The sequence below is a fragment of the Panicum hallii genome, chromosome 9, assembly GCF_002211085.1.
Source record: "Panicum hallii strain FIL2 chromosome 9, PHallii_v3.1, whole genome shotgun sequence".
Lineage (NCBI taxonomy): Eukaryota > Viridiplantae > Streptophyta > Magnoliopsida > Poales > Poaceae > Panicum > Panicum hallii.
In genome coordinates, this window is record NC_038050.1 from 13,963,938 (window position 1) to 13,979,603 (window position 15,666).

Genomic DNA, 15,666 nt, shown 5'->3' on the forward strand with positions numbered 1-15,666 from the left:
AGACACTTCTTGGCAGCCTACCATTTTTGTTAACTCCCAAGTTAACTGTGACCATTGTACCCTTACTAAGAAAAGGACTGTATGGCTACAATCAATCTCTGATTCCAGCAGTAATACAATGGCCCTTCAACCCCCATTTTTGCAGCATTAAGGCAGGATGTAAGAGAACATAAATTTCAGCACGATGTAACACAAGATTCCAGCACATATAACACAACTCTGTTGTCATTTTAGTACCATAATTGCATCAAGAAACAAGTTGTGACAAGATCACAATAGAAGTACCACAATCTGGCATAGTGTTGCATAGCGGTAAAATAGCTATACCACATAGAGTTGCACAAAAGCCCCCACTTGCACGGCCATGCTCACAAAATAGAGAATGCCAAGTAATTCACTCACAAAATAGAGAATGACAGCTAATAAATCTAGCAAATAATGAGCCTTCGATTAATTCCTCCAGGGGAGATGGATGTCATCCTCCTTGTTGTAGGACATGGGCTGGTTGGAGAAAGAGAAGACATGCTTCTTGTTGTTACACCTGGACTGGATATCACTTTTGGATCAGCGGCATTTTGGGATGGCTCAGCATCAACTACTTCAACAACTTCAGATTTGGATTTCCTATGTGGCACACCATGTGTTAGGCAGAGAAAATGTAGCATTATATATGGATGAATATGAATGAGGCATCAAGTATTACCTTTGCTTTTTTGGTTTTTTGGACGCGGTGGCGGAAGCTCTTGTTCTAATTCAGCTTGAGTAGCATTGCAACCTTTTTCTATGTGTCCAAACTGAAAGCACCTTTTGCATTGATATGGGCCTCTTTTCCCTGCCTCTCCACTAGCCTTTATTCTTTTCTTCCTTGGTCTACCAGGAGGCTTTTCCAACTTTGGAGGAATCATTTTAAACCCAGGGTTAAATTTTGGCCAATGACTCTTGTCACCCATTGGAGTGACCACAAACTGATAAGCTGCTTTGAACCTCTCTACGGAATAGTAGTCATCTACAAAGTTCTCAATGTTAAGTTTTTCTAGTTTCCCAAACAGAGCTATTGCATGAGTGCATGGTTTTCCAGAAATCTGCCATAATCCACATCCACATGTTCTTTTCTCAATGTCAACAGGAACTCTCCAATTCTTCCCTTCTTCGTTATTCCTGATATCTCAGCTGACATTGCACCAGTCCTCAAGATTTCATAATGCAGCCCTCGGCTCTTCATGTTTAACTCATGTAACACACTCGCCAGGATACGCCCTTCCATTCTATTAGCTATCTCTTGCCTTGTGTAAATTTTCTCTGTGATCTTCTCCCTAATCTTATCCATCAGATCAGCAACCGGAAGGTCCTTGTAATCTTTAATCCAATTGTTGAAGCATTCTGAAATATTGTTGTTCGCATGATCAACCTTGCATTCTTTAGAGAATTTAGATCTGCTCCATTTCAGCTTGTGATGCCTATCTAAAAAGGGAATTGCTTTAGGACTAGCTGCTGCAATTTTCTCCATTAGTGTTTCTCCAATCTCTTTTGTAACTTCTTTGCACCCAAAGTAGGATCCTCTTTTACAACATCTTTCACCTTTTGAGATATCCAAGCTATGGAAGCCTCTCGTCCCTTCATCTTGCTTGTGCTGGAACAAGTGTGCACATCCAATTCTGAGAGTTTGACCACCTAAAAAATAAAAGTAACAAAAGCTAGTAAAAAATTGCATTTCTCCATGAACAAATTGATAGTTAGAAGCAATATGGAAGTTAAAAAGAACGAGGAATAACCATGAATGTGTTGCCACCATGTAGTTTCTTTGCAAATACTCTCCAATCACAACTTTCATCTGCACACCTTGTCCTGTACCTTTCTTTGTCACTATGTTCAATCCTAGTCTCAAATTCATTTCTGATGGCATACTGTCTGATAGTATGGACAAAAGCATTCTTGTCTGCAAATGTATCTCCCTCCTTAATGACTGGATTCTCTTTATCATGTGATGTGTTAGACACAATAAAATCATCAAGCACAGTAGCCTCATCATCAGGAACAACTTCAGTATCAAAGTCTCTGATTTCTGGAACAGGCATTGCCCTCTTTCTTTTCTGCACCTGAACTGTAAGGTTTTCGACTGGATCAATAACTACATGATCAACATTTTTAAAATACCTCCACTCCTCATCTACTCCAGCAGGCTCATCTCCATTAGGATCGTACCCAATAGTGATGAAGTGGTCCTTCTCTTCCTCATCGACCATTGGTGGCCCTCCAGTTGTTTCCCCGTATTCAGGTACTTCTGACCATGCAAATTCTACATCTAGTACCTCCAAATTATTGTTCATTGCAGCAGGCATAACCTCATCTCCCATGTTCAGTGCAATAGGTATCTCCTCCTCTCCTATGCTCATTGCTGCAGGCATCTCCCCTCCTCCTATGTTCATTGCTGCAGGCATCTCCCCCCTCTCTAACATTGTGCTCACGTCTACCCACTACCATGAGCAACTTCACTACTCTAGATGTCCTTAACAAGTCAAGAAACTGCGCATCTGAAACCAACTTGCATGTCAAACTACCCTCTGTTAGAACCCAGAAATTTGCCTGTTGGTCACTTCCACATTTAAATTCTGAATTAATATCTTTCTCCAGGTCAATGATCGAGTATTCTTCTGAATCAACAATGAATCTTACTAGCCTGCCCCGATTATACTCCTTTCTACTATCCCGCACGGTGAAGTAAGAATTAACAGTGATCTCTAATCTACACGCACTCCTTGGATCAATCCTGCGACAGCAGCAATGAAAAATACAAGAAACCGAAGACATATGTAAGAACCAATCGACAACAATTCCAGGTCCTAGTCCACTCATTTACTCCCTCCACAAGGCCATGTTCGATCCCCTCCCCACAAAATAGCAAACTAGGTATGAATTGCAAATCAAATTGCGAAGATTCAGAACAAAGGAAAAGATTATTACCCCGTGGGAACTTCAGCAGGATCCATTCGGCTCAATTTTGGATTGATTGCCCAGCACTGTGAGACGGAGAGGAAAACCCTAGGGTTGAGAACCAAGAAAGAAAGGGAGAAACAAGAGAAAGATGGGGGATACGCACTGTGGAGGGGAGGACGGAGGAGGCGACCACTGCCGGGGGAGCGCGCCGCTGGGGAGAGGCGCCGCCGGGGAGGTCGCCGGTCGCCTGCCCCTTCGTGCGGGGGCGAGTCGATGAGAGGCCGAGTGTTTTTGTCGGGCTGCTGTGCGTTGCTTTGTTTTTGATAGAAGGGCAAAGCTGTAACTTCGTAACAATGTATTGGCATGTAAAAAAAAGAGTAACGATGAATGTAACGGAAAAGCAAAATAGCTATATCGTTCAATTTTTTGATGCTATATATCTATTATAGAACCTTTTGACGGTATATATCTAAAATTTGGTTCTTTTAATGCTATAGATCCAATTTTACCTTATTAAAAATACACACATACACGAGCGAGAAAACCAAACGAAGAAAACAGAGGGAGAGGAGGTACAGACACATTCACCACTAGCGGCCGAACGATGCATTATTACACGAATGCCTACCTGCTAACATCAGCAACAGAGAGAGAGAGAGGAGGGACTCGACCAAACAAGGGTGATCCAGCACTGGGCCAAGTGCTTCATTATACTTCTTGCTGGTCTTCTCGTCTTTCTTTTTCTTTTTCTTCTTGTTGTCTACATGGTTCGTGACGTTAACGATCACTTCTGAATCCCATGAAGGAGAAGAGACCACAGTCCGTTCCGACAAGCATACAAAAATAAAATAAGTTGTAGTTTAGAGACGAGTCCTCCTACCACCACGCGCTCTTTACTCTTCAGTTAGGCGCATGTTATAGTCCGCAAAGAAGTCGTAGGAGAACTCGGTTGCAACGAAAGTAGCAATACCTTTTGTTAAGATGTTGAGAATGAATACACCCTAAAAAAACAGATGCTATGAGAATACAAGTGATACTCTACTGAGGCTTGCTCCCTGCTAGACACGTACCTTCGCTTTCGCCCTTCTCCGATTCACCTCCCTTCTCTGCACCTTTCCTCCTTCCCCATCCATCCTTCCCTTCCTACCAGAGGAGTAGCGCACGGTGCAGATCTTGGAGTGGGGAGTAGTGGAGGCTGGAGAGTGATAGCACGACAGCATTCAGCTGATATCCTTTTTATAGCCTGGACCACCTTGGTGCGCCGTACAACACCGTACAATAATTGATCCTCCTTCCCCACCAGTTCAGCCGCTGGGGCTGGGTAGTTGGATTGGAAGAAGCTCTTACAGGCTTAACTGACGGCGAGAAGGACAGTTTGGTTGGTTATGCAAAACTTTGATGGTGATTTTAAGGTAATGGTGAGCTTGGTTTAAGAAGGTGATGGCAGTGATAGAGAAGGAATAGGGGAAAACATGAGAACGGATTTAAGTCCTTATGTAGTACTACTTGAGAGGATGAAGAAAAATGGAACATAGTATAGAAGTGGATGTTTAGATTAGTTGTCCCTGTGAGCAGTATTAGCTTCAATCACCATGCTCCATTCTCTTCCAATTATGGCTGTTAGAACTTAGAACAATGGTACTACGCCTCAGGTTCATTTTTTGAATGACGTTCCATGATACAGGAGCGTAGAGCAGACAAATAGTGATTAGAAAAATATCAGTATAGGGGAGAGCAGAGCTAGGTTGCGGCTAAACCATTCACTAAGGTGCATATGGAGAAAGTTTCTAAAAGAACTTATTCAAATACAAGTTTGTGCCTTGTGATGGATTACTAATTTTTCTAAAAGGACAGTTTGAATTGAGATGTTATACGACTTCCGTTTTAGATATAACTTAGGGTATGAGAGTACCTAATATGGTGATGAACCAGTTACACCTTCTATACGGTTGGGATCCAATCTTTTGTCACAGGGCAAATTTTGCTTTGGAACATTCTTCAAAAGTAGCTTTTGCCACAAACCACTAAAATTACGTGTCTTTGCCAAAAGATACTATAAAACATGAATAATTTGCTATGGGACACTATCGCTATTATTATACTTTACTTTAATGAAAAGCTATGTGAAATACTACTTTACCCTTGCTTCCTTGTCTGCCGACAATGGAACTCATCAACGGAAAAAACAAATCGGCCGGCTCAATAGCGGCAGCCGCGAAGCTCCTTCTCGGCCACACGCATGCCCGCTCGATTCCAGCGGCAGGGCTCGCTCCAGAATGCCGCAGCCCACGGCGCCTGATATCGAAGGCGCGCGGCGCACGAGGCACTCGATCCCGGCAACGACGGCGGCCCTCCAAGCGCTTGGCCTACTGAAGCGTCCCCCCATCAGGGAAGACTTAAAAGTGTTAATTTATCAGTTCAAGGAGGCTGATAACACTTTTATTACATCAGATGGTACATCACCGTACAACTCTACGCGGTAATGGGCAGTGAAGCGCCACTATCGCGAGGATTACAACCAGAACCCACACAACTACACTAGCTACGAACAAAGGGTCATCAGAGTCTTGCGCCATGCGGAATCCAACGGTGGCCTCAACCACAGGCAAGACTGGGTGCAGGACGAAACCCTACTCGTTGTCTTCGGGGATGTAGTCTGGGTCTTCCACTGTAAAAGTAAGAGAGGGGTGAGTACAAACGTACTCAGCAAGTCCAATCACACCCACGGAGGGGGGTATAACAGTAATCATATGCACAGGACAATCCAAGGATAGGTTATGGTTCATTTGTGAAAAACTCAACTGTATGCAAGGGTTCGTTTAAAAACGATTTCCAAAACGAGTTTTCTGGCACCAAAAACACACGATGTTGATCCACACAGGATCCAAGTTTTAAACTGCTACCGGACTCCCCGTCCGCCGTAGCACACGGCACAACTGCCGGACACTTTCCAAACAACTCACACCGGCTTAACCATTCCCAGAGAGAAACACTAGTTATGTGACCACACCATAACTTGCCCAATACCGTGGGCACGGCTATTCGAATAGATTTTAACTCTGCAGAGGTGTGCAACTTTACCCACAGGTGGGGTACCACAGCACGAACACCTTAGTGCCGGTGCAGATCCCAACAAAGCCATTACCCACCTTAGCTAGACCTGACTGGCCATCACGGGATCCATCAAGGGGTCATTCGACCTATCTCCGAGGTTTAACCGGGGCATAAGTCACACAGAGCTTATCCCTTCTCCTTGATCACCCGTTGCTCTCAGCTCTCCTGATGGCTATCAGGCCAACTAGTGGGATTTATGCTAAGCCGTTGCCCATACAACGGTCAAGTGGTTCGCACGACAAGAAGCTAGGTGAGATGTCACATCAACTCGGTCCTTAGGGGTGACAAGATGGATATCTTCCTTCCTCGCTCAACCACACAGGTACGAGCACACCAACGGCAATTCACACAGAAATGCCATCCATCCCGTCTAACTCACTTTTCAAAACCACATTTTATCCCTTCCCACACACACACATTTTCTTTATAAAATCAGGTGGTCAAAGTATGGTTGTCTCAAGCAAGGGTGGCTATCCTACCATGTTTTCAACACGCAAAACCATGCAATTTTATAAAACAGGCCACTGGGTTGTGTTTATAAAAACTAGGACAGAAACATGCATCAAAGGGCGGGATTGAACTTGCCATCGTCAAACTCTTGCGGGAGATCCTGATCGTAGCACTGTCCCTCAGGCTCGGGGTCACGGAACTGGTCCTCGTTCGCTTGGTCACAGTCGGGACCTCCCTCGTTCACTCCGTGTCCTACGACGCAAACAAACAGGCACACAATCAAGCACAAGAACTAAAAGCTTTTATCGTCGAGCTTGAATCGGAAATAATTTAGTTACGGAGGTAGGGTTAATATTTTTGGGTGGTTTCTTAATGGCATAGCTAAAACTATACTAGAAACGGAGTGGTAAAGTTTTGGGTCAATCGGAGGTCGTTTCGCACATAAAATGACACGCTAAAGGTGGTTTCAGGGCTTAAACGGGGGTCCAGGGGCTTGGTCGTAATTATCTAAAGAGGGCAGGGGTTTATTTGCGAACCCTAGAAATATCCAGAGTATGCAAAAAGGGTGACAGGCGTAATTGGGTTTACGTAATAAAGGACTTGGTTTGAAATATCAAAAAGAGTAAGGTTTATTTAGTAAAAAGGAGTAACTAAGTGAGGGGGGGTTTCTTTGGGGTAATACAGGAAAAGGGGAGGGGGCTTTGGGCAAAAGCCCTCCTTCTTCCTCCTCTTGCCAGAGGAAAACAGAGAGGAGGAAGGGAGCTCGGCGCCGGCCCCAATCCGGCGGCCGAGGCCCGGGGCGGTTCGGGCGCATGGGGGAAAAGGGAGAGGGGGCCAAGGGGACTTGATTCCCCCGCTCACCTTGAGCCGAGGTGGAGCGAGGGGGCCGGGCGACGGTGGCTTGCGGCGGCTGGTGGTGCGGCTCGGGCGGCCGGGATGGGGGCGCGGGGAGAGGCAGGTGGCGGCGGTGGGAGTTGTGGGGGAGACGAGGGATGGCGCAGGGCCGATTTATAGGCCGGGGAAAGCAACGGAGAGGCCGGGGTAGGTGGAAGCCGGCGAGCGGCGCGGGGCGGCACTAATGGCGCTCGGCTGCGGGCTTTCGTCGCGACGCGGTGGTGCAGGACGGCGGCGGTGTGCGGCAGCAGCGTGCGGCGCGGCCAATCGACGGGCGGTGCGGCACGCGCGGGGGTAGGCGCACGCGGGCGCCGTGCGGCGCGGCGGGCGATGCGGCGTCGCGGCGCCGAGCGCGGGCGTGTGCGCGCACGGCACGCGTGGCGCGGGCCAGGGGCGAGGCGCGGCGCGGCGTGGCGCGCAGCTACGCGGCGCGTGCGCGCGTGCGGCACGGCCAGGCGGGGCCAGCGCACAGCGGCGCTCGGGCGCTCGGGAGCAGAGGCAGGGGAAAGAGAGAAGAGGGAAGGGAAAAGGAAGAAGAAAGGAAAAAGAAAGGGAAAAGGAAAAGGGAAGAAAGAAAAGAGAGAGAGATTGGAAGAAGAGAAAAGGAAGAAATGGGAGGGAGAGAAAGGAGAGAGAGGGGGAAGGGCGTGTCGGCGCCGGTCGCGGCGGCGACCGCGGCCGGTCGGCCACGCGCGCGCGGGGGTTCGCGCGCGGCACGAGGAGCGCCGGCGCAATTTGCGGCAGCGGTCGCGGCCGGTCGGCCACGCGCGCGGTATTCGCGCGAGGAGAGAAAGAAAGGGAAGGGAGTCGCGTCTGCGTTAATCACGGCGGACGGTCGCGCGTGGGCGGGCGATGCGGAACGGAACAGTACTCCGGTTAGGGTTAGGGTTTTGACGTCGAACCGTTTTTACGAATTACTCTAGCGCATGATTTTATTAAGTGAATTTTCAGGGCGTCACAAACCTACCCCACTTAAATGAATCTCGTCCTCGAGATTCGGCTGGCTCCTAAACAGATGGGGAAATTCTTTCTTTAGAGCCTCCTCGCGTTCCCAGGTGGCTTCCTCTTCTCCGTGTCTGCTCCATTGAACTCTGCATATCCGTACTTCGGAGTTTCGTGTCCTCCTAGTGACAGTGTCCAGGATTTTGACCGGTACTTCCTGGTACCGCAGATCCGGTTGTAGGTCTATTGTTTCCACCGGCACGTGTTCTCCCTCGGGTACTCTCAAACACCTTCTTAATTGCGAGACATGAAATACTGGGTGTATATCCGACATTTCTTCTGGTAACTCCAGTTGGTACGCTACTGCCCCGACTTTCTTCAGAACTTGATATGGCCCAATATATCGAGGGGCTAATTTTCCTTGTACCTGAAATCTTCGTGTCCCTCGAATGGGTGAAACTTTGAGATAGACAAATTCTCCCGGATTAAAACTTATTTCTCGCCTTCTCTTATCTGCATAGCTCTTTTGTCGGGATTGAGCCGCCTTCAACTTCTCGCGGATTTCCGCTACTTTTTCCTCTGCCTCTTTTATGAGTGCGGGTCCAACTAGGGTACGTTCTCCAACTTCCGACCACATCAAGGGAGTTTTGCACTTTCTTCCATAGAGAGCTTCGAATGGTGACATGCCCAAGCTGGCTTGGTAGCTATTATTGTATGAAAATTCTGCATAAGGCAGACTCTGCTCCCAATCCTGTCCATAGGTCAGGACGCATGCTCTCAGCATATCTTCCACAATCTGATTCACCCCTTTCGGTTTGACCATCCGTCTGCGGGTGATATGCGGAGCTGAAATCTAACTTAGTGCCCATGGCTTTATGCAGGCTTTTCCAAAACCTAGATGTAAATTGGGTCCCTCTATCCGAGACAATCCTGCTAGGCACTCCGTGTAACTTTACTATGTCTTCTACATAAAGCTTTGCTAACTTTTCCCCGCCGTAAGTGGTTCGTACGGGTATGAAATGTGCCGATTTAGTGAGTCGATCCACTATTACCCATATGGAATCGTGTCCTTTCCGTGTTCTGGGCAGTCCCACTACAAAGTCCATTCCTATTTCATCCCATTTCCAGACCGGGATAGGCAAGGGTTGCAATAATCCTGCCGGCTTTTGATGTTCGGCCTTGATCTTTTGGCAGGTATCACAATGTGCCACAAATCGTGCAATATCCGCTTTCATTCCATTCCACCAGTACTTTTGCCTTATGTCCATATACATTTTGGTGGATCCTGGGTGGATGGAGTAGGCCGAGTTATGGGCTTCGTCCATAATTTTCTGCCGGAAGTCTCCATTCTGGGGTACACAAATCCTATTCTCGTACCATAATGTTCCCTTATCGTCCACCCTAAAACCTGGTGCTTTGTTTTCTCCAGTTTGCTTGCAGACCTTTACTAACTCCTGATCCGAGCTCTGAGCCTCTCTAATTCTATCCTCTAGGGTTGATTGGACACTTAGTACATGGCTGGAACCCCGAGGAACAATGTGCACATTTAATCGTGCCATTTCCTCGCGCAGGTTGTCGTCCTTGGGTCCATAAGTCTTCCGGCTTAGGGCGTCGGCCACCACATTCGCTTTTCCGGGGTGATAATGGATTTCCAAATTATAGTCCTTGACTAACTCTAACCACCTTCTTTGTCTTAGGTTCAAATCTGGCTGGGTGAAGATATACTTCAGACTCTTATGGTCAGTGTAAATCTCACACTTATTCCCGATCAAGTAATGCCTCCAAATCTTGAGGGCATGCACTACGGCTGCTAATTCCAAGTCATGGGTCGGATAGTTCTGCTCGTGGGTCCGGAGTTGACGGGAAGCATATGCAACGACTTTCCCATCTTGCATCAGCACACACCCTAATCCTTGTCGGGATGCATCACAATAAATGACAAAATCCCGATGGATGTCCGGTAAGGTCAGCACTGGGGCGGTCGTCAGCCTTTGTTTCAACTCTTGAAAACTTCTTTCACAACTTTCTGTCCAGGCGAACTTCCTCTCTTTCTTAAGAAGTTCCGTCATGGGTCGGGCTATTTTGGAGAATCCCTCAATAAATCTCCGATAGTACCCAGCTAATCCAAGGAAGCTCCTGATTTCACTAACGTTAGTTGGCTGCTGCCAATTGGAAACGGCTTCGACCTTCTCTGGGTCCACTGCTACGCCTTCCGCGGTCAGGATGTGACCAAGGAAAGCCACTCTTTCCAGCCAGAATTCACACTTGCTAAACTTGGCATATAGCCTATGTGCCCTCAGCTTTTCCAATACTACCCGCAGGTGTTGCTCATGTTCCTGAATACTCTTGGAGTAGATAAGTATGTCGTCGATAAAGACCACGACAAACTTATCTAGCTCGTCCATGAATATCTTATTCATGAGGTTCATAAAATAGGCAGGGGCATTGGTTAGCCCAAAGGACATTACGGTGAACTCAAATTGTCCGTAGCGGGTGACAAAAGCTGTCTTAGGTATGTCACTTTCCCTAATCTTGAGCTGAAAATATCCTGACCTCAGGTCGATCTTAGAAAAGTACTTGGCTCCTTTTAGCTGATCGAAAAGGTCATCAATCCTGGGGAGAGGGTACTTATTCTTAATGGTAACCTCATTCAGTGCCCGGTAATCTACACACAACCTCATAGATCCATCTTTCTTTCTGACAAACAGAACCGGGGCTCCCCACGGCGACGAGCTTGGTCTGATGAAGCCGATCCGTTGTAGTTCTTCTAGTTGCTTCTTTAATTCTGTCAATTCCGAGGCTGCCATTCTGTAGGGTCTTTTGGCTATAGGGGAGGTTCCAGGGATGAGGTCAATGACGAATTCTATATCCCTATCCGGTGGCATACCGGGAAGCTCTTCTGGGAATACGTCTGGGTATTCGTTTACTACCGGGACTTCTTTTAAGGTTTGGCTTCCATGCTAAACACCATTGGGTCAAACTTACTATCGCGGGTATGACAGATCACTTGTATTCCTTCGGGGTTTGTTAGGTGTACCACCTTGTCGGTACATCCTATGAGACCATTGTGCCGGCTTAACCAGTCCATTCCAAGGATTACGTCTATTCCCCCAGACTTAAGTACTACCAAATCTGCTAGAAATTCTACCCCACTTAAATTGATCCTTACCCATGGACAGCCTAATCGACAATTGATGTCGCCCCCAGGCGTCCGGGTTAATAGGGGTGTTTTTAATAGTACTGTGGGTATTTTGTGTCTCTCTACAAAGCTTGAGGATATGAATGAGTGCGATGCTCCAGAATCAAATAGTACTATTGCCAGAACTGAGTTGACTAGATACTCACCGAGCACTACTCCCTGAGCTTCTTGAGCCTCCTGCGCAATAATGTGGTTGACGCGGGCTCGTCCAAACGATTGCTGGGGCTGCTTTGCCTGCTGGCTGTTGTCGTTGTTGCAGACAGGCACTCGGTTGGCGCCGGTCAAGGATGGTCTGGGTCCATTTGCCGAGTTGGAGAAAGCTGATGTGGCCGGTTTGTTCTTGGCATAAGGGCAATTGGCGATGTAATGCCCTATTTCACGGCAGTTGAAACAGGCCCTAACATTGTTGTTGTCGGGGGCGACCTGGCTTGCATTGCTCTGCGGGGCCCTCGTGGTATTCTGGCTCCTGGGCGGGGCCTGTGGTCCTGTCACTTGAGACTGAGTTCTATACTGCATCGGGGCCTGAGATCCTGGTGCAGTGTAGTTGGAGTTCCTCGGCTTCTGGTAGCGGTCTTGTTGGCGGGCCTTACTCTCCAGGAATTTGCGTTTGTTCTCCTTCCGTTCTTCGGCTTTGGCCCTTTCCGTAAGGATAGCCTTGTTCATCAAGGTGTTGAAGTCAGGGTAAATCTGAGGGGTGAGTAGGGTTCGGAGCTCTGGGCTTAGCCCCTTCTTGAACATGTCTTGTTTCTTGTCGTCGTCGTTCACTTCCTCCGGTGCATAACGGGCCAACTCAATGAACCGGTGGGTGTACTCTTCAACCGTCATGCTTCCTTGTTGCAGTGCGCGGAACTCATCCGCCTTGCGCTTCATGGTGGCCGAAGGAATGTGATAGCGGCGGAACTCCCTCATGAATTCCTCCCAAGTGATAGTAGAGGCATCTTCGGCCGCGGCACAATAATTTTCCCACCAGGATAATGCTGTTCCGGTGAGTTGGTGGGCTGCCAGAAGAACCTTGTCTCTGTCCTGGCATTCGAACGGCTCGAGCTTCCTCTGAATCACTCGTAGCCAGTCGTCTGCATCCAAAGGGTTGCATGATCCAGCAAAGGTGGGCGGCTTGGTCCTCAGAAAGGCTGTCAGCTTGTCGTTCATGTTCTGCCCTCGGGGTTGCCGGTTAACGAGGGCATTGGCCAGCGTCTCCAGTATGAGGGTCTGGTTGTGGATTATCTGCGCTAAGTCTCCGAGGGGTGGGGGTGGTGGCAGTTGCTCTCCTTCTTGATTTTCCCCTCGGTTCTGGCTTACTTCCTGTTCTGCCTGAGGGGGATTTCGTCCAGCAGGCTGTGCTCCGGCACCAGCGGCTGCGGGGTTCCGGCCACGGGAGGCCCTCGTGACGCTCCGAGGAACCATCTGTTGACCGGGTAGAGTGGGGTTACTATTATGTGATGTTTGAGTTGTTTAATTCGTATATAAGGCAGAATCTACCTCCTGCCAGTAATTATATAGCACGTAGCACACAACAAAACAGCACACAACATTACAAACAACAAGCACATGCAACTTTATTACTGCAACGGGGTACAGCTGGTAAGGCTAGGTCTCGTACCACTCGTCCGGGATCAGGCACGATTTAAACAAAAACGGCTGGGGACACATCACTAGGGTGGCGTCGATCATTCTACTCGCGGGGCAGGCCTTCTTCTGGGGCGGCGAGCGTGAGTGATCCTTGCTCGTCGTCCTCTGGATTTCCATTGGTCGAGGGTTGCGCTGCAGCGTCTCTCTCGACGGCGGCAGCAGAGCTTTCAGGGTTCTCGGGTGGTGCTGGTGTGCTTCCAAAGAGCGTTCCCCATCCTATGACGGGTGTCCCGAGTAAAACATGGTCTTCTCCAATTGCCGGGACTGGCGTTCCGCTTCGGGTCCAATCTTGCATACGCCGGTCTCGAGCTTGCCTGAGGCTCTCTTGGGCTACGGCTTCGCTGCTAACCGCGGCTGCGGCTCTTGCCTCAGCATGGGCGGCTCGGATCTGCTGCAGTCTTACTGCGAGCTCTGCTTGCTCGGCTCGATGGGTCTGCTCCCTCAGAAGGTTGGCTTGCTCATCAAAAAGTTGGTCCAGGGCGGCTAGGTAAGTAGCCACTTGGTACAGGGGGCCTTCTTCGTGGCGGCGTCGTTCCAGGTTTCTCATGCGTGCTTCCCAAACTGGGGTTCTGATGGCCGGCGGGAAGAACTTTGCTGGTGTGGGGGCGAGGTGTTCTTCAAAAATCCGGCACAAATAACGGAGCGTTTTCCTGATGGCCAAGGGATAGGTGTCCTGGTGTCGAAACCCCGTGGCAGTCACTCGCCAAGGCTGGATGTCGGGGTAGCGGTTGCTCCTGGCAATGATCAGGATCACCCTGCAGCGGAGGGTACCATGGTGCTCGTACTCTCGGCTGTAGTACCTTGGGCGCTCCGTAACGCCAAGGTCTTCCAGGGTGTTGATCAAAAGGCTGGGGAATCCAGGTGCAGCTTGGCAGTCGCCCTGGGTCCATCCTTCCTCAGCCATCTGAAACAGAAACAGGGTAAACAATCTGGTACAGGTGCAAAAGGGAGTAGATGTTATTTATTATTACAACAAGGGTGGTACAGTTTTCATGGATACGTGATCATTAGGGTAGGGTTCCAGCTCAGGGTGCTAATCCTATCATGGGGATTCTTCCTCGGTCCTGATAGAGCGCTTCTTTATTGGAAGGAACCGATCCATCTCGTTTTCGGTCTGCGTACCCTTATCCCAATGGGTCTCCATGGGCTCTTCTTCTTCTTCTTCTTCTTCTATCCATCCACCTATTCCGTTGCGACTCTCGTACTCTTGCATCTGGGCTTGGAGGGCTGCTAAGGAATATTCGGCGCTTGCGGCTCTGGTTCGTTGCTCCTCCAGCTCCTGGGTTATCTTTTCAATCCCATGGATTAGCTGCTTCAGTTGTGCCACCTGTTCGCGGTAGAGTGCATCCAAGCCAGTGAGGTAGATGGACAGGTGGGAAACCGTGTCTTCCAGGTCTTCTTCTTCTCGTCCAAGTCCCCTCATTCGGGCAATCCAAGTGCGCCCTCTTCCCTCAGCGGGTGGGAAAAATCCCATAGGAGTCCGCTGAAGGTGGTGCCTGTAGAGCACACGCAGTCGTCGCAAGGCTTTACGAGCGGCCTTTCGATAGGTGTCGGGGAAGCGGAAACCAGTGGTGGAGACGAACCAAGGGTCCACATCAGGGTAGCGGGTGCTTTTCTCCACAAAAACCATTACGTCGCACCGAAGGGTGCCTCCGGCGATGTACTCACGGTAGGCATACTCCGGTGGTTCCATAATCCCCGACGCGTTCCAGGCTGAGCAATAGCAACTTGGGGAGGCCGGGCTCTGCGTGGCAGATTCCGCTAACCCATCCGTTGCCAGCCATCTGGAACAAGGCAAAGACCAGTGGTGAGTGTTTGTGCAGAAAATTTCTGAATCGGGACAAGTTCTAGGGCCTGAAAAGGGGTCTCGCTCCTAGGGTCACGTCCTACGGCCAACCTACGGCTCTGATACCACCTGAAGCGTCCCCCCATCAGGGAAGACTTAAAAGTGTTGATTTATCAGTCCCAGGAGGCTGATAACACTTTTATTACATCAGATGGTACATCACCGTACAACTCTACGCGGTAATGGGCAGTGAAGCGCCACTATCGCGAGGATTACAACCAGAACCCACACAACTACACTAGCTACGAACAAAGGGTCATCAGAGTCTTGCGCCATGCGGAATCCAACGGTGGCCTCAACCACAGGCAAGACTGGGTGCAGGACGAAACCCTACTCGTTGTCTTCGGGGATGTAGTCTGGGTCTTCCACTGTAAAAGTAAGAGAGGGGTGAGTACAAACGTACTCAGCAAGTCCAATCACACCCACGGAGGGGGGTATAACAGTAATCATATGCACAGGACAATCCAAGGATAGGTTATGGTTCATTTGTGAAAAACTCAACTGTATGCAAGGGTTCGTTTAAAAACGATTTCCAAAACGAGTTTTCTGGCACCAAAAACACACGATGTTGATCCACACAGGATCCAAGTTTTAAACTGCTACCGGACTCCCCGTCCGCCGTAGCACACGGCACAACTGCCGGACACTTTCCAAACAA

General features: G+C 49.0%; 1 protein-coding gene across 1 annotated transcript; it reads right to left on the reverse strand.

Annotated features, from left to right (window-relative positions):
• Window positions 1-202: 202 nt before the first annotated feature.
• On the reverse strand, window positions 203-3,235 carry LOC112874105. Its single transcript, XM_025937279.1, has 6 exons — window positions 3,098-3,235; window positions 2,962-3,017; window positions 2,454-2,767; window positions 1,773-2,419; window positions 704-1,671; window positions 203-624 (listed from the first exon to the last, which is right to left on the reverse strand). The coding sequence occupies exons 2-5, from the start codon at window positions 2,985-2,987 to the stop codon at window positions 1,507-1,509; spliced, it is 1,152 nt and encodes a 383-aa protein (XP_025793064.1). The 5' UTR covers window positions 2,988-3,017; window positions 3,098-3,235; the 3' UTR covers window positions 203-624; window positions 704-1,506.
• Between the last annotated feature and the right edge of the window lie 12,431 nt (window positions 3,236-15,666).